Source organism: Anopheles coustani, chromosome 3 (genome assembly GCF_943734705.1).
Source record: "Anopheles coustani chromosome 3, idAnoCousDA_361_x.2, whole genome shotgun sequence".
Taxonomy (NCBI): Eukaryota; Metazoa; Arthropoda; class Insecta; order Diptera; family Culicidae; genus Anopheles; species Anopheles coustani.
Genome location: NC_071288.1, coordinates 23616341 through 23633777, shown reverse-complemented (window position 1 = coordinate 23633777; position 17437 = coordinate 23616341). Strand labels below are relative to the sequence as shown.

General features: G+C 46.5%; 3 protein-coding genes across 5 annotated transcripts in view; all 3 read right to left on the bottom strand.

The window, feature by feature from the left end:
- Nucleotide 1: 1 nt before the first annotated feature.
- Nucleotides 2-3864, bottom strand: LOC131272070 (ubiquitin-associated domain-containing protein 1). Its single transcript, XM_058273688.1, has 8 exons — nt 3129-3864; nt 2460-2758; nt 2235-2395; nt 1959-2164; nt 1519-1876; nt 1273-1437; nt 1063-1201; nt 2-986 (listed from the first exon to the last, which is right to left on the bottom strand). Exons 1-8 carry the CDS (start codon nt 3458-3460, stop codon nt 793-795), a joined length of 1854 nt encoding a protein of 617 aa, XP_058129671.1. The 5' UTR covers nt 3461-3864; the 3' UTR covers nt 2-792.
- Nucleotides 3865-4257: 393 nt separating this feature from the next.
- On the bottom strand, nt 4258-5953 carry LOC131261142 (small ribosomal subunit protein eS8). Its single transcript, XM_058263072.1, has 4 exons — nt 5902-5953; nt 5474-5580; nt 4981-5380; nt 4258-4636 (listed from the first exon to the last, which is right to left on the bottom strand). The coding sequence occupies exons 1-4, from the start codon at nt 5903-5905 to the stop codon at nt 4527-4529; spliced, it is 621 nt and encodes a 206-aa protein (XP_058119055.1). The 5' UTR covers nt 5906-5953; the 3' UTR covers nt 4258-4526.
- Nucleotides 5954-6534: 581 nt separating this feature from the next.
- The window catches only part of LOC131260906 (tyrosine-protein phosphatase non-receptor type 11), a 35272-nt gene continuing 24369 nt past the window's right edge, over nt 6535-17437 (bottom strand). For all 3 annotated transcript variants that reach the window (XM_058262756.1, XM_058262757.1, XM_058262758.1), the window contains exons 6-12: nt 16138-16465; nt 12096-12403; nt 11529-12011; nt 11339-11429; nt 11072-11261; nt 8988-9052; nt 6535-8899 (exon numbers count right to left, since the gene is read on the bottom strand). In XM_058262756.1, the coding sequence (XP_058118739.1) occupies nt 8835-8899; nt 8988-9052; nt 11072-11261; nt 11339-11429; nt 11529-12011; nt 12096-12403; nt 16138-16465 (1530 nt within the window). In that variant the 3' untranslated portion in view covers nt 6535-8834. The remainder of the gene's footprint in view (nt 8900-8987; nt 9053-11071; nt 11262-11338; nt 11430-11528; nt 12012-12095; nt 12404-16137; nt 16466-17437) is intronic.

The window sequence follows — 17437 nt, the reverse complement described above, 5'->3', positions numbered from 1 at the left end:
CTTTTTATTACTCACTTTTGTTAGAGGAGTTTAGGTTTTTTGGTTCCGCGCTCGCGGAGAAGGTACGTCTGCCTTCCTCGTGCCCGCCGCAAGGTAGTAATGTACGTTCGTTTCCATTTCTTTGTCGTTTCATTGTTTGGTTTGAATGTTTCACATAGTTGGTTTATCCATTTAAATCACAAGTCGTTCGTTGAATTTCATAAAATATCATCCTTACGCGTAATAGGTATATAGCATCTTTGGCGTTTTAAAATCTACTATATTTAAATGCAATACTTTTTTTTGCGTTAACGGCGTGCCGTTTTGTTCGTGCAGTTTTTGTGAGTGTGTGTGTGTCACTTGTGTTTGTGTGGTGGCAATATTGTGCAAAAGTTTCTTTTTGGTGTCGTCAAACGGAATATCGAAGCTTAAGAAATTTAGCATCATCATTGATTTTCTCTAACTCTACTACGTATCAAACGGTCAACTTTGTATGCGAAGCGCAACATAAATGCGGTAGTAACGTTCTATGCTCTGCTGCTACCATCTACATTTGCAATTTGAGGCCAAATCGGTCTACTACAATGGGTGTCTACTCGTTCATCTACGCTTATAGGCTTACGGCGCACGGCCAAATCGCTCGTTGCGAAAACCAAACACACACACAAACACGCGCGCTTCTCTCGGTGAAACGGGGGACGTGGAGCATTAAAGCTTTCTTGTGCCATTCCGATGGCCGCCTCTCGCTGTCTATATGGTTGGTTTCTAGGAAAATTCTACACAACATCGTCGGGGGGAAGCGTTGGGTGTTCCCTAACGGGGCTGCTGCAGCTGCTGCTGCTGCTGCTGCTGGCCGGAACTACCCTGGGCGTTGTTGAACTGATTGATAGCGACAATGTGCTTCTCCTCGTGGTACGTGCGCAGAATGTGCCCAAGCACGGACGACGTATCGTTGTCGCTAAGCCACATGGTCATCGTTGATGAGTTGTCCAACATTGAGATCAGTGCTAATGAGGAAGAGACAAATTGAACGAGTATTTTGTTTGTTTAACTTGAGCCCCTCCCTTCGTTACGCTGACCTACCGATAAACATCTTTGGATTTCCTAGGCTAATTTGTACTTGTGGTGAAGCCATGAGGACGCGCAGTATCGGTGAATCGTCGGGCAGCCCGTCGTTTAATCCCTGCACACTTTTGACCCGATTCCCCAGCAGCCACTCGCACTGAAAGATTAAGTTTGTTTGAGTTTGCAAGCTCAGTCAACGTGCAGATAGTCTCCGCAGCGGGTCCTTACCGCGGCAGCTTGATTGTTGTGGGTCGCAACAAGAGCCTCACGGACGCTTTCCTCCTCGAAGCCCATCTCACTGATCGAGATGACCAGTTCCGGGGCAGGAACAACGGTCTTTTCCGAGTACATGCGCACAATTTCCAGCAGTGCTGCAACGTTGTCTTGCTTTATCTGAACAGGAAGAAAGGGAAATCAAGTTATTTTACAAGCTTAAATGTGGTTCGTTCGTAAATATTCCTCCCCTCTCCTTACCGTGAAAGGATCCTTCGTTTTCGGTGACCCATTTTCGCCCTCACTCTCTTCGCCGGTTTCGCAACCCGCCTGTTCCGGCTCGTCGATCGACTGACCCGACGACGACGACGGGGTGGAGAATGATTTGGTGTCGTTTATGTCGGCATCCGATTTGATGCGTCCCCTCTGACTCGACATCGTCGGATTGCTGCCCGCGTCGTTCGTCACAGTCGTCGGTTGCATTTGGTTCGTTGTGACGCAGGAGGAAGAAGAAGAAGCAACTACCACGTTAACACCGGAGCCGCTCTTATCACAGTTGAATAGCTTCGCTGTACTGTCGTTCTGGATAAGCCAGTCCAGTGCCGCAGGAAAGACGTTTCTGAGCAAAGGAAACAACCACGAAGGTATTAGTATTTGTTTACTTCTTCTGCTTGTCTTTCGGGTCTTCCGCGGGAACATACTTCGTTATTTGTAAGGCCTGATTTATTTTGTCCAGCGAGAATCCCATCTCAAGCAGTGTCTCGACCGAGCTAATTTGGTGCCGTTTTCGATTGATTAACCGTTGGTGGAATAGGGCGATCAGTTTCTCCGCACACGGACCCGTCCCGTGCACGTACGCTGACGCTTTAGATAGCGAAATCATTATCCTACGTAAGTCCTGTTGAAGCTGCGGAAAGAGGTGCAAATGCATTAAACGATGAAATACTTAATTGGTTTTCTTCAAGCACGACACGTACATCGGATTGCAGCATGCCAAGATTAAAATTGACCGATGCTTGATTGATGCGAGAAAGCGGAATGTGGCGTGTTGCAGCCAGAATCTCCGCCGCCGAGGGTCCCTTCAGGCTTTCCTCCAATGGGGCCGGATCGATGCGTTTGGCGACCAAAAGGAATTCCTCTGAAAAACGAGTATGGATGTCACCAATAAAATCGACCCATGCTACGGAGGCTGGCAAACTCACCCTCATCCTGCACGTCGCAGTTGGCGAGTAGTTCGTCGTCACGAAAGATGCGCCTACTGTGCGAGCGTATGATACGATACCGATCGGCCAGCTCGTCCAGGTCGGACGAAAAGTGGGGCATCGTGAAGGCATTGCTGGCGAACTTTTCCAGCGCGTGCATTTTCAGCTGGCGCCCGTTTAAGGTACGAAGGACCTCCACATCCACCATGCCTCCCCTGGGACTGATAATTCGTAACGCAACCGTTTGTTCTGGTCCATGGCCAGCCTCCCCATCGTCACGGTGTGCGCTATGTTTCGATCTGTGGTTTGAAAAAAGGAATAGAAAGAATAGAAAGAAAAGAAAGCTTAACATAAAAGGTGCCCAATATTCGTTCATAAAACATTCATTTCCCTGCTCCCTTTCCGCGTTTTCCCAATCAACGAAGAGGGCAGTAGCTGCCCTTCATTAAAAATCCTAGTTTATCGCTGAAATCGGGCATTGCAAATATCTCTGGTTGATGAATATTTTAGCACGTTTACCCGACCCATCCGAACATGGTTGCTGCAACACTGATTCGGTTCGGTTCACACTCACCTGCCGCGGGTTCTTCTACTACCAGCTGTAAACCACCGGCCAAATATTTTATCCATTACGCCCGGCACCACCACTGCTGTTCGCGACTCACTTACCTCGAACGCCACGACCCACTGGCGGAAGAAGTCGACGGTTGCTGCGATGGATGTAGCTTTTGCCTAGCCGTCCGTTGCCCATGGCGATGTTTGTGTCCGTGCGGACGAGCATTCGATTGCTGCGATTGCTGCTGCTGATGCACGGGGGACACGTTGGTGGCGGGTGTCGCCGTGCCGGACGATGGTTCGCTCGCGGACGGAGCACCCGAAGTCGATGACGCAGAGCTGCAGCTCGATACGCCGTCGCCGGCCGTGCCGCGTGGTTGGTGTTTGCGTGACTGTTGCCATCGGGCACGCCGCTCGGCGAATTTTTCCCGCATCCACGGTATCATGTTGCGCGTCCTCGTCGTCCTCCGGATGTGTACGTTCGACGCGGCTCATAAATCGAAACCACCGACACGCACGTCGCGCACACACACGGGGCGACGTTGTGACCACGTTGTGTCGTCAGCCGTGCTGACAGAACTCCCGGACAATCAATAGCAACACGCTATCCATGCTGGCCATGCTGCTACTGCTGGTGGACGAACTAGGTCAAGCGTCATCCTGCTGCTGGAACCGTATTTCCGCCCTCTTCGTTCCCTCAACCCGCAGCCTTACTTAATGCCAGCCCGCCGTGACGAACGCAACGTTGTAACACACAACAGCCGTTTCTTCCCAAATATTCACGCAAATGCACACAATTTGGAATGCTAACAATCTGCGAACACTCTTTCCGCTTCTGGCTGGTCTGCTATTGATCTGACCTTTTTTGCCATTTGACAACCTTCAATGTTGTAGAGCGGTTGGTTTATGTTTTGGTTCGTTGTTTTTTTCCTTCGCGCTTCTTCCGCCCGGTGAAAATGCTAGCATAATGACAAAATATCTCGGCAGTAGAAACGATATGCAATTCGAAGATTTGGTTTGATTGAAGAGATTTCCACGTTTTAATAACGTTTTGTCTCAAATATTAAAAAATAACAAATAACAATTCATTTCCCCTAAACTAAAAAGCTGTCCATTCGATAACATACCAAACATTGTCATTTTGGAACTGGCTACTTTGAACATCCCGTATCAAACGTTGCCTTGCTATTTCTTTCCGCCAGTACAGGCCAGTCCATCCACAAAATAAAAAGTATACAAGTAATTTTGTTCAACTTGGATTTTAATCAAGTTTTATTTTTTCCTCACTTAAAGGTTCACCCTTTCCTTCGCCTTCTTTGTCGATCTCTTTCTCGTGGTGTTGGTATAATGCTCGGCATAGGTGTCGACGAGGAATGGATCGAGCCCCTACATTTATCTCCCGCATGAACGACGCCGGTGGTACCCGGCCATGGCGGAAGATTACGGCAAATACCAACCACTTTTCCACCACACACCTGCCCAACACCCGCTCAGAAACAGCAGCCGCTAAGTTTACTTCGACTTCTTGTTCTTGATCTTCTTCAGGTAGAACTCCAGTTCCTTGCCTTCCAGAATGTATCCATCAGCACGACCAGACTGTCCGGGGCGGGAAGCAATGGCAGCTACAAAAAAAAAGAGAAGGTTAATAATTATTGCCGTCCGAGCACATGGGACGATTATTTGACGTCCAACAGGGGTGTGAATTGTTTTTAGTAAGAGGTAAAAGAACTCGATATCAGTGTAACTATGACGAGTCAAAAGATCATATCTCACTGGCTCCAGAATAGGCATCTCAGAACGAGCGTACCAACCGGATTGATCCTTGCCGAAGCTTGGACGTGAGTCACGAAATGGTATCATCATTCGAGTTCGTTTCCTCACAAAAAAAAAAAAAAAACAACGCACGCACTAATCGTCGATGCCGACCACAACACTTTGCACAATCGTTGCACCAGATTATACGTACCCAGCAGACGTCCAGCGTTGAACTGTTCCTCCAGGGCGACATCGATCTTGGCGGTCTTCTGGCGCTTGAGGTACTTCCTCATCGTACGCTTGCTGCGCTGCTTGGCGATCACATCCTCTTCGCCGGCCTTCAGATCACGCTTCTTGCCCAGCGGCAGCAGGTAGTGGCTCTCGTACCACTGGCGGAACGGGGCAGCGTCGATGGCGATGATAGCGTTCTTCACCAGCGTCTTGGTACGGACGAGCTCGTTGTTCGACGCGTTGTACACGACGTCGATGATACGGCTCTTGCGGGCCATACCTTCCGAAGCCCAGGCGAAGTTGCCGGAGTCGAGACGGAGTGCACGGAACTTCCTGTTTCCACCGCGGCTCCTCACGAAGTGGACACGGGTAGCACCAATCTGCAAACAAACGAAAATTCGTCAGCATTATGGAACCAGCAGCGAGGTGGCTCGATAGTCGAACAAACCAAACCTTAACTTGACCATATTTACCTTGGTGTTGGCGGCGGGGCGTCCCAACTCATACTTCCTCTTCTTACGGATGGCAGCCTTCTTACCACCGGTTGCCCGCCTCTTGTGATAGCTATCACGGCTAATACCTGCGGGTTGCGGTCATAAAACAAAACATAAACCATTTTAATGAACCACTGCAACGAAGTAAGCACGATCTCATCGACCGCCGGGTGCAAGTCCCTATGGTGGCATCTGCCATCACCGGGTCACAACACAAATACATCGGAAAACGTGGACTGTTGCATCGTCGAAAAATTGAACAAAACAACTCGACGGAAGGCACTTTCACTCACTTTAGGCGTGGCAGATGATAGCCAAGCCACTGCAATGTCGGCCAAACCGTTTCCAATGCATTCACGTTGATTTTGCAGCATAATTCGGGCGGACACGAGCAAGCGACGACTTACCCATTCTGATGTGTTGATCGGGAAAGAAAGAACCGTACCGGAAGAGCGAATGTGGTAGGCTTGGATTTTGACATTTGCCGTTCGCCCGATACTATGACAGCAAGCGGTGCTGCCAACATAGCGCAATACAAACTTTTGCCATTTTACGGCGTAATCGAAGTGAAACATTATTGTAGTTTGAACGTGACGTTAACAATTTAATGTTATAGGGATTTTCTGATGATATCATAGCAGCTACAACATTATTTCTAACTGCAGCACATGATATTCCAACTGCATCAGCTGATTTGATTCAACCCGGTTGAATCCGGTTGAATCCGGTTGCACTTGGCAGAAAATACATAGATTAGAAGACACTAGAAAATTTATAAAAACAAATGGTATGTGTAGAGATCTCGTAGAAATTCGGATGGTAGATTTAGTCAAATAATGCAAAGTAACAAACTATTATCTTTTCATACAATAACGATTATTATTGTTTAACTGTGTGTCTATTTATCTGCCAGTTTATTCCTATGCTAGTTGCATTCTCCAAATGTTCATTCTATTCGGCCACAAATCGTTTGCGGGGTGCGTCTAGCTTCCCGACCAACACAGCATATTAACATTATTGGACTCATGCTATCGCTCAACTGGGGACTGGAAAATGCACTCGAAATTTATTTCATCCGGCAAAATAGTATAGTTTTTTTGTTTAATTAAAAATAACTATTTTTGACAATTGTACTTCCAACAACACAACGCTTTCCCGCCGCCTGTCTCACTTTTTCTCTCTCTAAATGTCTCTCTGCCGCGTAATTTACCGCTACATCACATTCAGCTTTTATTTTAATTCTGACTGCCGGCAGAAAGGGCCGAATCTGTAGAGTCGGTTATGAGTGCATTGTTTTTTTTCGCTTTGCCCAACTGAACACATTTTGAAGCGGAAGTCCCATTGGTCGAAACGGAAACGTGCGTAACAAGACGGAAGGCATCTAGTAACAAAACCATGGAACAGATTACAAAAATAACTAACATAAGTATGGTGCGATAGCACCGCATTCTAGTTGCAGGTTAGGTTAGTGAATTAAACAAAACCAAAGCTTGGTACAGCATGTTTCTGTGAAATTATAATAAAGCGATAACAGAAGTAGATGGATCATCGGTAGTGCTTAAAACACATTTAGAAAAAAAAAAAAAACTTAATGCTTACAAGTTAACCCTTTGCTCCTAGTCTTCTGGTGTGGATGTATTAGACATAGCATTAAACGGAAACGTATTTCAAAGTTGTTTAGCGAGAACAGCAAAACATTGGACCACAGTACTTCCCTGCACTTGACAAAAGATGGCAAAATTAAGTCGACATTAGGCATTTTGAACATGCTTGTGTAGTGACACCGGTAGGTTATTATTTGAAATAAAAACGAAAACTGTGACCAGCTGAAGTTACTTATGGTGCACAACACGCTTTGCAGCATTTTTTGACAACTTACTGCATTTCATTGCTAGATTGAAGTGTTGCCTTTTTGCCAAGTCTTTCATCGCATCTGGTCCGTAAGTTCAGTTATTAAGCTTTTCATAATTTACAACATTCTATTCGCTCTTTAAAGCGTTCGGTGTTGAAAGTGTTAGGCAAATAGTTACATCAGCTTTCATTATAATCGTACTTTTACCCATTTCGTAATCTCTCATCTATAGCATTCGTTCATCAAAACATTTTCTCCTTTGTTAAGACTTTGTTACTTTACAAAAATAGAGACTTCTGGTTGGTTTGTTTTCTTTTTTTCTGATTAGTTTTGCCTTCTGGTTTTTTGTTTCGGGTCAAGCCATTTTTTGAAACTGTAGTCTTTTTATTTTCTATATCTTCCGTCGCGCTATCCTATCGATCGCTATCTCATATGCCTGCTTAACATATTATTATTTATCCTGTTTCGGTTCGTTATGCATGCCTATGTCGGCCCCCTTTAGACGGCATGGGAAGATTGATTCTTCTCTTGGCGGGGTTGGTCTAGTAACTGGTTTGATCTAAGCACTACACATTTATGCACATTGACGGGAGTGAATGCTTTATATACCAGAAATCGTCTGCACTATCCCCAACTGGGAACCTCAGGGAACGTGTTTTGTGTTTCTATGATTGCATGCAACTGTTCCTACATCCGTTCGGTACGAAACGGATGAATATGGTTCAACATTTCAATTCAACTCTCATTCTCGCCTTGCTCCCTTGCTCTGGCTGTCTCGCTTTCTAAATCGATCCTCAATCACAATCAAAGCTTGTTTTAAACACACATATTTATAGTATATAGTATATTATTTTGTTTATCATTCGATATAGTCATACGGTGGAAAAACATATCGTTATGTTTCGTTTCGAATGCTGACCTTTATAATTCCGCGGTTTTTCAAACATACATTAAAAACAAAACAAAATTATAGGGGGACAGCAAAAACAGATATCTATATCGACCACATTTTCGCTTTGTCATTCACTGTCCGGACTAAAATTAACGTACGCAGCTTCCATAAATTTTCTTCGGTTTTCTTTAGCTTTTAGTATCTCACTTTTTCATTCTCAAGCGTCGATCGTGTATCGCTCGGAACGGTTGTGGTGTTATCATTTTCTCGGTAAAGTATTACCTAGCGTCCGGCTTCTTGCCTGTTCGCGCCCAATAACCGCGCGAGATAATAATCGTAACTTTAAAAAAAAACACACACGCACACACAAACATCACATTTAACCTTTCAATATCAAATTAGTAATCGATGGAACTATTTGGGAAACTATACAACGCATGGGGTTCCGCCGCTGCTACACTCCAGCCTACTTCGGTATTCCCTTTTTTTATCTGCTAGTCCTCCTTCGTCTTGGACTGATGGAAAGCATTCCCGTAGCGAAGTTGTTTGTTTAATTTTCACAGCATTTGACTTTAGTTTACTTAAAAATCCATTTGTCATGATTTTCTCGGTGGTGTTGGCGGTGGTGCACGTCCAATCTCTTTGCGAATGTTCTCATATACTGTAATGAAATGGGAGAGACACAGAGCGATGCAGGTATTTATTAGCATTGCAATTCTGGAAGCAAAGCGCATTTTTCCGATAACTACCTGATAATGAGTTGTTTAAATCGTTCACTGCCCTCGGTAATGGTAGCTGTGAGTCCGAAGTCGACCTGTGAAAGAATAGAAATCATATTTAAAAAATGCTTTATAGGTTTAACACAGTTTGACGGTAAGGGCCAACATTGTTTGCACAAGTATAAGACGGTAAAAGTGCCATAAATTAAAAAAAAAGCTTATAATAGATAGATCATGCTAAAAAAACGTTCTTAACTACCAAACAAATACGAATATAAAATATAGTTGTTGTAAACAAATCAAATGAGCATCGGCACAATAAGCAGCCACGAGTTAAACAGCTGATTTTTTTTATTGCTATACCTAATCGTGTGGCTGTGCTGCATACGATTGTTCTGCAAGTCTTGTCTTGTGTTTAAGCTTAAGGTCGACAGCGACGGCGGAAGTTGCGTGCGCTGCAGATCATTCGAGTCGCATGCATATCTGCATTTGGCGTGGTGTAGATCCAAGCGGAATGAATACGAAAGGAAAGAGAAACAGAGTTAGTTGCTGGTTCCGCTGGACGCAGAATCGAATGGTGCTTCCAAAATAATCTACCATGAACTATTCCTCCGTTCTATGCGTTAAAGGCACGGTTAAAGAACGGATGAAAGAAGTACAACAATTTGAGAGCAAGTGAAATAAGAAAAGATTACAACAAGAATAAAAAACCAGAAGCCAACGAGATCAGTTTAGATCGCAGGGAGCAAACAAACTGTAGACAGAAAACCGCAACCGAGTTTCGAGTTCAACTGCCGTAAATAGATCTTTAAATAATTCTTTCTTTGGTGATATTCAGCAGAGATGGATGACGCTGGCCAATACTACCGGATTCAGCCTTCAGCATTTCTATAACTTATGTTCGTACTACCTATTTAGATTGCGTGTATCTGCAACGATCGTTCCTCAATCAATAATGGATAAAAATTCTATCCCAAGCATAAAACGCATCATTTTCGGACGCCACGGTTTCACTGGAAATGTTTTATCGACGAATCTATTCCCTTGTTGAGTGATTATAGCCCATGGTTTTACTACTGGTCCTTGTTTATAGAAATAAGAAGGTCAGGAAATTGATCGATTTTCCAACACTATAATGGAAGGATGACACATGAAATAGATTGGATATATTAAAAAGGAACAGTCTGATCAAACGAGTGTCTTCTATTGCAAATGGTTACACATCGGGAGGATGCTCTATTCCAAGATCATGATTTAAATATATGCCTACCTCTAATAATTTTGTTGTTCTGTTTATTTAAGTTATTATTTTTAAATTTATTTTCCCGGCTAAGCTGGCTAGCTCGTCATTTCAGCCCGTAACATTTGCTTTTCATTCGCCCTAAAAAGATTTTATTTGCTCAATCATCTATTGACGTATCTGTGTTACAACGATCCGAATAAAAACTGGGCTACGTTTTCTTCTCTGATACACTTTTTTTTGCATCCATTCTCCTCTTTTTAACATCGAGAGACCATTAAAACCCGAAACGCAAAACTAATCTACAAAAATTAACGTACGAATACGGAGCGGTTAAATTATTAAAGTAATGTAATATCACAACGAATGTACGTGCCATAGAGCAGCCTTTCCCCCTTTCTTTTCTTTGCTCCTAAACTGCGCGTGCGTAACCAACCCCCTCTGGCGGGGGTGCAGTTACGTTTATGTACAACGCATTTCCCTGCGCATTCCCCCTCCCTTTTCCCTTTACAGCGTGACTACACATGTTGGAAAGCCAAGCCGAAAACTATTCTAGAGGAAAATATAACACGGACAGCTACAGAGAAACGGACCGAAAAGCTGAACGAGGGGTAAGGGGCCGTCGTAGAGCCCTTTCACAACTACGGAGAAGAAGGTGGAACGAACGAACGCACGGGGCACCAACAAAGTTTACAAACGACGCAAGCTCTCTAGGATCGGCCGCTGGGCCGCGCGTGCACTGCGCGTTATGAGGCGGTGATGGTGGTGGTGGTAGTGACGGGTAAAGTTGGTAGTACTTTTTTTTTCGGTCCCCTAGTCGGGTCTTACGGTTAACCGGTGTATCACTACTTAGACATAGATTTCGTCGACGTACTTAATATTGGTGTACTCGCGGCCCACTTGCAGGCTCTGCTGTTCGGCCTGTTTCCGCTGCAGCAGCGTCTGGATGTAGTGCTGGACGGCGAAGTAGACGAACTTGTACTGGGCCTCCGTCTGCACCATGCCGGATCGCTGCGAGCGCACCATCTGTATCGTCCGCTGGATGTCGATTTCACACTCGTGCCCTTAAATAAGAAAAAACCGAGGAACCGATGGTAAATAATCGCTCAATCGTGTTGCCCCCGCTGCTCGTGCCACTCACCTTGGCGTAAGATTTGATCCAGGATCATATCGATTACGATGAACGTACCCGTTCGTCCGATACCGGCCGAACAGTGGACACATATGGGGCCCTGCGAATATACGGTAAGGGGATGAAAAGGAAAACCGTCAGATTTCGATTCCCGTTTCGGACCGTAGAAAAACAATTGCATTTTCGTCCGAGCACCTACCGGCATCACTCCTTCCAGCTGAAGTTGCGCCTGGCGCGTGTTCACGTCCTGCAGGAAGTTCAGTACGCAACCAGGATCGGCCGGTACGCCGTGGTCCGGCCACACCTGGAAGTGGTATTGGTAGATTTTGCGATCCTCCTGTCCGCGCCACGACAGCAGAAACTCCCGGAGCGTGTAGTCGGCGGTACTGGTTTCGCTCAGGCAGCGTACGCGCGCATGGCCCCACTCCTTGCTCTGCTGCGGATCGGGCCAGTACTTTTCGCACTTCTTCTTGCCCCGCTCCATCTCTTTGGTTGTCATGACGATGACGCGCGTGTTCTCCTGCCAGATCATGTTCCAGAAGTCCTGTATCGTGTTCGCCAGGCAGCCCTGCGTCGCGATGTACGTCTTGAACATGTCCTTTTCGTCCCGCTTGTGCGGTGACTGCTGCTGCTGCAGCTGCATCCGGGAGGTTAGCGACTCGTTGCGTTTGTGCTTCATCGACTGCAAACGATCCGAAAGTTCGTGATCAGAAACTGCATCACCGCTGAAAGGCTCGGAGGCTAGGGGAGCGGGACGCTTGCTTACCTCAACACCGGACGTCTTCAGGGAGCACTGGGCGCACGGTTTGTTCAGCAGCTGGCAGCTCGAGCAACCCTTGGTCGGCTGACCCAGCCCGTTGATGCCGTTGGTGGAGTTGTTGTTGGTCGCATTCCCGATGCCGCCGCCATTTAGCGAACCGCTACCGCCGACTCCCGATTGGGCCAGATTTTCCGACGACGAGCTCATGTCGTTCTGTTCCGCCTCCGTCGGCTGGCGGATGTAGTTGGCATTGATGTAGTCGGCACCCGGCACCGTACTTTCGACATCTTTCAGTTTCACCCGGGTGTGGTCAACTGGTCAGATTTGGAAGATGGAAAGAAGAGAAAGCAAAAACGCCATTTGTTAATCGAACGCTTCCTCAAACTTGACCTTCAATGCATTCAATAATCGTATCCGGTCTTGAACCCTTGATAGCACTAAACTATTGTTGAGTGAATCTGAATGAAGTCCATGGATCTGAATCTTCCAGTTAAGGATCAATGAATTCCCCAAAAAGACTGCAAAAACCCATCGAGGAAGGAAAGATCCCTTTTTTCCAAAGAATCGAGAATTGAATAAATTAATCTCATGAATCGGATTCAAGGTTCGATTTGTGAATCGAAAAAAAGCATGAATTTTCAAAAGGTTTATGAAGCACAACCATACACCAAACCCAATACACGATTTAATTCAATTATAAGGCCATCTACAAAAGTATATCCCACTTTTACTTAAGACATTGAATTTTTTTTTATTGTACTGCCACCCCTTATAATAAAAACTCATTCCTCCAATTTAAAATCGCGTTTAAAAAAATGAAAAAAAAAAAAAATTAGTGCAATAATGGCTGCATTCAACGACAACATTATGCCATGAAGGGTTTAAAAAACATCCCCATCCACAAAAGCGGGACTTTTTCTCCTCGCGCTTAAGCGTTTTATTAGCCCACCTCCCACGCGGTTCGATTCCTGGACAAAAAAGGATGAACAATACTTCGTGGAATGGCCCCGTACATTGTACGCCGGACTGACAGGATCATACATTTAGCAAATACGCCGGAAATTGTGAGCGATAGGAACAAGATGAATGCAGCAGAAATACAAAGAGACGGAAACAGGTTTTTAAACTTCACCCGAGAACGTCGTCGTACGGAGAAACGGTAATTGTATGCATTGGTCAGCCTTCGCGTACCTCACAGTGCAAGGAAGTTGCGTCCATATGTCCCAACGCTACGATGTGTGTTCTGGAGCTTTCTGAGAACATCGAGAAACCATACAGCTCGAGAGGGGATTGTCTATCGAACTGGACACGACGACTTCTACCAATGTGAAAACTTCTCCTCTAACTAAGCTGTATCATTGATGTACAATATTTTTCTACCACCATCTAGCACATTATCAAAAAGGAGTTAACCGATCTGTAGGTGAATTAGAAAATTGCCCATCATTCAATTGCGACGCATTTCAATTGCACAGACGATTCCGATCCGCGAAAACCGCCACCGACTGTTGGTGTATTTAACTGAAATTGATATGCGTATCATTTCTCCACCATCGCGGCGTGTAATTGTAATTGTTTCACCTTGACCATCCATGTCCGCGTTGTTGTACACCCGCCGAGCTGACCCACGCGACCAGCAATGGGCTAGCAGCAAGCTCTGTCCCAACGCCAGTGACGCACACTCGACTCTGAGTCGTTGTTGCTGTTAAGGCATCCAGCTGCGCTCCGGGCATGAGCCGTTTTCGGGTACTAATTTACATAAACATTACAACAGCGGCACGCTACGAGGCATTATTGCGAACATCATTTCCCTCCAGTTCGGGCCGGATTTGTCTCGCGCAACAATTGCAACCGCTTGCAACACACGCAAAGGGACCTATTAGAAGGGAGGCCCGTATTTTTTTGTTGTTACACAAAAACATTAAAAATAGTACAGGTGTTGGCGGTGGCGGTGGTCACGTGCTGTGGTCTCGGTTCTGAACTTGAATTTGCATACACCACCTCTTCCCGCTTCCAGTCGGAGGAGAGCATATCTAGCACTCATCATCGGTCCCGTTTTTTACCGAGTGTTTCCACCAAAGCCCGCCACTGAAGTTGATGATGCTGTAGAACTAATTAGCTCGACGGGATGGGAAGCAAAATGGTGCGGCATGAAGTGTGTACCGACCGCTTTGACCGACATTTACGTAACGAGCTTCCTTTCCACTCCGTCCGGTGGCGAGCAAACCGGTCTAGGTGTTGTTCTACTCGACTTCAACAACCAATTCAGTTGCACCCGTCAGAATGCAAAAAGTGACCAACGAATGGTTGTTGGGCCAATCATAACGTCAAGCAGAAAGGGGGACATTCTGGTGTCGTCGGTCCTTTGATTGATCTGGAACATTAGTTTTCTAAGTGCGCCCGCGAATGCAAGCAAGTAGTACGCGGGTGTAATAGATGCACCTAATGGCACCATTTGGACATCCATTTTTGGAGCCAAAGTGGTTGGTTGATTGGGTGGCCCCGTTCTTCTTGGCGCCGTCATGCGATGCCGATGCAATCATAATGCTAACGACACGATGTAGAACGCTTCTGGGTCAGGCTGCGGTGCGGTAGTGTCAACTAATCGATTCCACCACGTTTGGCACGCGAACTTCATCTCGTTAGTCGGCGACCTTGACCTGTGTTCGTGACCGCTATCAACGGGAAAAATGCAGCTCTCTTCTTGGAGGAGGGGAGGACGGGAAAAGACCGGCGAAAGGATTACGAATGTCTCATCCAACTGGCAAAGTGTGTGAGCTGTACGGCCTTCAGCTGATCGACAAGTCGTCCGAATGACGACTTCGATTGCCATCGAACACGCAGACGCCGTTGACGACGACGACGACGACGACGGACACCTCATTTGTTCGCCGTGGATCGCCCCGTTATGGCGCCTTAACTCACAGCCATCCCCCCCCTTCCCTTTCTCCGGTTCCGGTAAAGGAAGTAAAAGAACGTCGCTGTGCTAATGGCGATCGATTGAATGCTTCCCGGTTCACGGTATTCCACGCTGTAAGATGGAAGGTATTTCTCCGGCCAGCTCCGGTGGTGATTATGTACACTTTTATGAGGCTTAAAATGACACCATTCTAACGCATTTGCCAGACATTTGCCGCGGGCAGAAAGTGTTTCGTACAAACTACAACCCGTCTTATGACAACGCGGAGGACGATGGAGGTGTCGTTGATTGTGCTTTTTGCTCGCCACCACTCACACGGGGTGTGTAGATGTGTGCGCCGTGTGGCGAACTTCTCCAATCCGTGCGCCAAAGATGTCGTAAAGTGTTTCCTTGCCAAAGTTCGATGCCATTTCAATGGACAGCACTGCGACGATGGATTGAAATATTCGCATTTTATCAGTATGCAAATAAAGCCAATCGATACGATTGGCCGCGCGCTCCGATCCGGTACAGTGTGTCCCCCGCCCGTCCGTTCCGTGGTTCCGTGCGGCGTTTGATTTACGGCCGGACATGCAGCCGCGGTTCTGTTTCTCGACTTTGTCCGCGGGCCTCTCTTTCTCGCTCTCGCTCGAGAGCCGGTGAGTGGGATTTTTTTAATGCACGCACGTTCCTCCTTGGCGCTTCTTACGCGCGCGGGCTTGGAACCGGTAAACCGCAGCCTCACAAAAGCGCCGTTGTGATTTAGAACTCTGCGGAGGCAGCAGCGCAAAAAAGCACGGTCCCCTCGTGGGATTCACTCTGAATGTGTTTACCGCCGCATTCAGCGGGACGGAGGACTTTTACGCCGGTACGCGGGAAGTTGTTTAGCTTTAATTACGACCATCGGGTGGTGCGCCATTGCGGAACGTAAAACTTTTGGGAAATCATTGTTTACTACTCCCCAACCCGTAGAGGAGAACCTGGATGTGTATTTTTTCAATCTCAAAAAGAACAGAAAAAATAGCAAACAAAACCTGTGTTCCTTTCGTAGCGGAAACCGATTGAACGTATATAGAAATTCACCTAAACGGATCACCGGGGCTCCCGCAGCCCAGCGCCAGGCACCGCGCTTCAGCCAGCAATACTTACATGGTAAAATGTTCTTATATCTATTCTTGGCGCGGTTCTCGTTCCGCTGGCCCTCGCGGCGCGAGAACGTGTGCCGGCACTCCTGCTGCTGCAGAGATTCGAACTCCTCCCAGAAGCCGCCTTTGCCGTACGACTGGCCGCTGTTTTCCCGCTGCAGCTGCTCGACCCGATCGTTGATGCCGGCCGCGGTGATGCGCGTCGCGTTGAACGGCTGGCGCAGGTGGACGACGGTGCCGCACGTCTCCACCATCGGGTTGCGCTTGTAGTACTCGATCAGGTCGCTCAGGGTCGGAAACTGCTGGCCGCCACCGACGTCGTACATTTTTTCCTGCGAATCGATCAAACGGGAGAGCACGTGTTAGGTTGGTGGTGTCGTGTCGAGTGGTAGAATTTATACTTAATTCTATGCAAGAGTACACACCGGGAGGGAAGAACTAGGGACTCAAGGATGGATGGATGAAATAGTACTGCGCAATTGGAATGTTCACTTCTTTGCACACTAATCAGAACGTCGTCATTTGTTCAGGTTCACTGGCTAGTCAAAGCTAGACTGAATATCTTCACTGCTCCATTCTTAAAACCCTTTCTCAAGATAACCTGACACACACCACCAATCTGGAAGTGTGAAGGTGAGTAATACTTCGTTCTTATGTCAACACGGTTGAGAAGTTGCGAAGATAAGGTAAGAGTGTCGTCACCGAAGCACCTGTGATTTCCCCCCGCCCGGATGTAGTCCCGGTGACGAACTTTCCAAGCACGCAGCACATTATCTCCCTCCTAACCGTTAGTATGTTTAGCTCGAATGTGCACGAGGTAAAATGATTCACTTCCGCCAACTAATATCTGCCTAAACGACGAAGCCCCAAAATGGTGCCGAATCCTTAGAAACGTACATGTGTCTGCCTCCAAATAAATCCAATTTGGAGAGAGCCGCCGCATTGCATAAAAATCGTATGTATTTCGGGGAAAGACCCGAGCGCAATGGTTGCCAATTGGGGGCTGACGTGTGCCAAATGTGATCCGGAAGCCACCTAACACGCATTAGCACTAAGACACACCTTATGCTGTCTACTTGCTCTAGAGCACGTCGTAGCTACGTTGAGAAATTATGAGCTTAAATGTGTTTATTTTTTCATGTGTTTCCTACATGGTTTATGCAATTATATGATGGCAGGTTGATGAAACTTCTATCACGGCAATCAAAACTAAATACATTTTGAATTTCGTTTCGATTACTCCGTTAAACGTTATCACGAAAAATAAAATTCATTAAAATCCATCCTTTTACGATGGAACGAAC